At 33.6% G+C, this 3,715-nt stretch overlaps 1 protein-coding gene across 1 annotated transcript; it reads left to right on the plus strand.

Annotated features, from left to right (window-relative positions):
- Positions 1-265: 265 nt before the first annotated feature.
- Positions 266-2,810, plus strand: LOC145166309 (F-box/kelch-repeat protein At3g06240-like). Its single transcript, XM_079085255.1, has 2 exons — positions 266-600; positions 1,508-2,810. Exon 2 carries the CDS (start codon positions 1,509-1,511, stop codon positions 2,652-2,654), a length of 1,146 nt encoding a protein of 381 aa, XP_078941381.1. The 5' UTR covers positions 266-600; position 1,508; the 3' UTR covers positions 2,655-2,810.
- Positions 2,811-3,715: the final 905 nt, after the last annotated feature.

The raw sequence follows: 3,715 nt of genomic DNA on the forward strand, positions 1-3,715 counted from the left end.
ATAACTACCCCAAGGGTATTACAGTTATTTCAGTTTACCGATGGATCAAAAACGCAATGAAACTATCTCAAAAGAATCATCATTCCAAAAAAATCTTGGTTTGGACTAAAACCCAAAAAAATACATACCACGGCACATTTTTGCAATTTTGTCACGAGTCTATTTCCTTGTTTATTAACATAAATTACCAAAGTATATCGGCAGATTTTAACTTGTTGTTAACTTACCTTTTCCTATTGAAACAAATATCGGGCCAGCCCATTTAGTGAAAGCTATGTGAATTGTGAAGCATCTAAGCTCTATAAAGCGTTGCACCGACCGACCGATATCTTTTCCGTCGTCGCACAATTGTAACAATTTCTTCCGGAAAGCCTTGCACCGATCGACGGGATCTTATCAGCCCCGAATTGCATTAGTTAAAGTGGATCTACGTTCCTGTGGATCGATCTGTTCTTCCCCGTAAGCATCTGGATGGTCTACCATCTACTCCTTCCGGAATAGTCCCTCGGTCCCCCACTCACCCGATTTTTCTTAATACATGATCGCAGTCGAATTCACAGTTCCCTTTCTCCGGTGATTGATTGATATACCCTTTTAAAGGTAAAGTAAGATTTTTTTGGCTTGTTAATAATTTGTTTAGGTTTTAAAGATTCAATTTTTCTTTCCGTGGCATGTGAAAATTGAACCCCAAATTAGGATCTTTTGAGGAAAAAAATGTTAACTTTATTAGGCTGGCATTCAGCGTTGAATCTTTAGAGGTTTTAAAGATTCAATTTTAGGTTTTAAAGATTCAATTTTTTCTGAGTTATTTTTATGAGATATGTCCGTAGCATGTGAAAATAGAACACTAAGGTAGGATCTTTAGAGGAAAAAGTTGTTAACTTGATTAGGCTGGCATTCATCATTGAATCTATGGTTTAGCTTGTGATTTTATATGTGTTACTTTCAGCCATAGGTAACTGGAATATACATCAAAACAATAGCAAAATAAGCAACGAAATACATCTTTTAGAAATAGATAGACTTTTACAAAACTGTTATTAGAGAAAGAAGTGTGTATCTTTTTAGAAGTATGATAAGAAATATACATGATGATCGAAGCCCATATTTCCTTTGTATTGTATAGATATAGGATATCTAAGCATATCAATTATACCTGAAGACAGTTTTTATGACAAATCCACATAGAAAAATAAGATTTGTATTGATGTTTGAACAAAATTAGATCACTAAAGTACATATATAAATAAATAATGCGATAAGTTCTCAATGAGAAATATCAATCATCAATCCATTTAGAAGTTTTATTCTTATCTAGTGAATAGTACTATTGCATTAGTAATCGATATGAAATATTTTTATAAGGGATGAAGCAAGCAAAATTGTAATTTGGATTTGATTAAACAAAGATTCTTTCGGAAATCTTGAAAAGCAACAAAGATGGTTTGATATCTAATTGCTACTAGTAATGGTTTTGATTGTAATTTTATCTTGTTGGAAAACGCAGAATGTTAGATAATCTATGTGAAGAGTTGATGGTTGAAATCTTGACAAGACTACCTCCCAAATCCCTTCTCCGATTTAGATCGGTCTCCAAATCAATACGTGCTTGTATTGATAGCCCCGGTTTCATCCGCAAGCACACTTGTCGATCCCCACAAAGACTCGTCTTGATACATGTACTTTATAATAAATACCTACAAGAAAATGGCGATGCCCTCTTTTGTACGTTACACGCACAAGACCAATTGCCATTGCCATTGTGTGGAGGATACATTGGTATAACACCACTCCAGTATCCACGCAGAAAGGCCAGTCTTATTGGTTTCTGTAATGGAATTTTTCTTCTGTTTGGTTATGAAAATGGTGTAATTAGTCTATGGAACCCTTCAATTAAGCGCCTACTAACGCTGCCTGCTTGTCCCCGGAGACTCATTTATGGGCTAGGGTATGGGCTTGGTTTCGACCCAATGACTGATGATAACAAGGTTGTGAGTATTCCTGCAAATGGAAATACAAGAATTTTAGAAAGTTCATTTGTTTACGCCACCAAGACAGGCGCTTGGCATCCGATTGATTCCCGTATGCCTTTGTATTCTAGAGTGTTATCAAGGGCGTGTTATCTCAATGGGGTATTGCATTGGGTGGTAGGATGTTGTTTTCCTGATTCAGAAGACATACAATTTCATTATATAATGACATTTGATTTGAGCACTCATGTTTTTGGCATCATTGATTTGCCAAAACCTAGTTGGTTAACCCAACAGCTACAAATCATTCAAGGTTCTCTAGCTGTGCTTTCTGGAAACGATTCTGATGTTGATACTTGGATTTGGGTGAGGAATAGGAGAGATGCATATGCGGATTCTTCTTGGTCTCTAGTTCTGAAATCGGAAACAATTAAAGCTGAAAAAGGGGTAAGGAAAGCTTTGGAACTGACCAACAATGGTGATTTGTTGCTTGACGCTTTCTGGGAAGGGTTCAGAGTTTACAGTCCTAAGACAGGGGCACTATTAACACTAATGGAGTTCAATCATACTTCTGCCTTATTGGACATGGATACGTATGTCGAAACCCTTGAGTTGCTTCACATGGGGACTGCTTGCCAGGAGCCAAACCCTCTTTTCTTGCAGGCTACTTCTTCACTCAAATGAAAATATCTAATAAATTATTAACAGACACATTATTGCATCATTTGTCATAGTTACTTTTGGAATGATCCTTATTAGCGAACACATTATTGCGTCTTATATATTACTGTCTTGGGGGTAATCTCAAATAAATGTAATGATATTATATTTCTTTACCAATAGTAGCAATGTACTTTATATATATATATATATATATATATATATATATATATATATATATATATATATATATATATATAATCCATAATGCAATGTGTTTATATTGGATCTTTGAATTATGTTACATATGAGATCCACACCATTGGGTCGTATTTTCTTAAATTACCGTCAAGGTGTCATTTAAGCAAAAGAAGAGTTGATCAACACAATTAGGAAGGAGTCATTTTAGAAAATGACATAATCTCACCAATATGCATAAGTGAGGAGGAGTATATTCGCACACCAAAAGATAAAGAGAAAAAAAAAAGAAAACAAGTAAAACCATAAACCGTAAGTAGACTGCTTAAAAACCGTCAGACAATACTATAATTGAGCTTTTTTCTTATTAATTTTTTTTACTTTGAAAGCACAATACTATAATTAGGTGGATTTTTCAAAGTATGTCTGATTATTGCATTGTACTTTAAAAGTATAATGCTATATAATGCTATATAATGCAAAATAACTTTCGAACATTATATTTGGACCGTTTTCCTCATTATTTACCAATACCCAAAAAATTGGGTTAAAAAGTAACTTAAAAAATATATTCAATACAAGAAATAACAACATACTTTGCTTATTTTTTTTGTATTTAAGTCAAAATGGTGGGGTTAAAAAAATTAAATGCGGCAAATACAAACATACTTTGTATATTTCTCACATTTAACTCAAGAAATAGCAACATATTTTGTCCTTTTGTTTATTTCTAGCATTTTACTCAAGAAATAACATACCTTGATTTCAAATCCTTTCTTAATAGCAACATACCTCAATTTCACTGTTTCTGACATCACTATAACACTATTTTACTATTTTTAGCAATGTACTACTACTTTTCATGTGTAACACCTCTTTTAGCAAAT

Source organism: Lactuca virosa, chromosome 3 (genome assembly GCF_052849685.1).
Source record: "Lactuca virosa cultivar CGN04683 chromosome 3, Lactuca_virosa_CGN04683_v6, whole genome shotgun sequence".
In the NCBI taxonomy this organism is placed as follows: domain Eukaryota; kingdom Viridiplantae; phylum Streptophyta; class Magnoliopsida; order Asterales; family Asteraceae; genus Lactuca; species Lactuca virosa.

Coding starts and splice junctions, on each gene's coding strand:
- LOC145166309 (XM_079085255.1), top strand. CDS start 1,509: ATGTTAGATAATCTATGTGAAGAGTTGATGGTTGAAATCTTGACAAGA.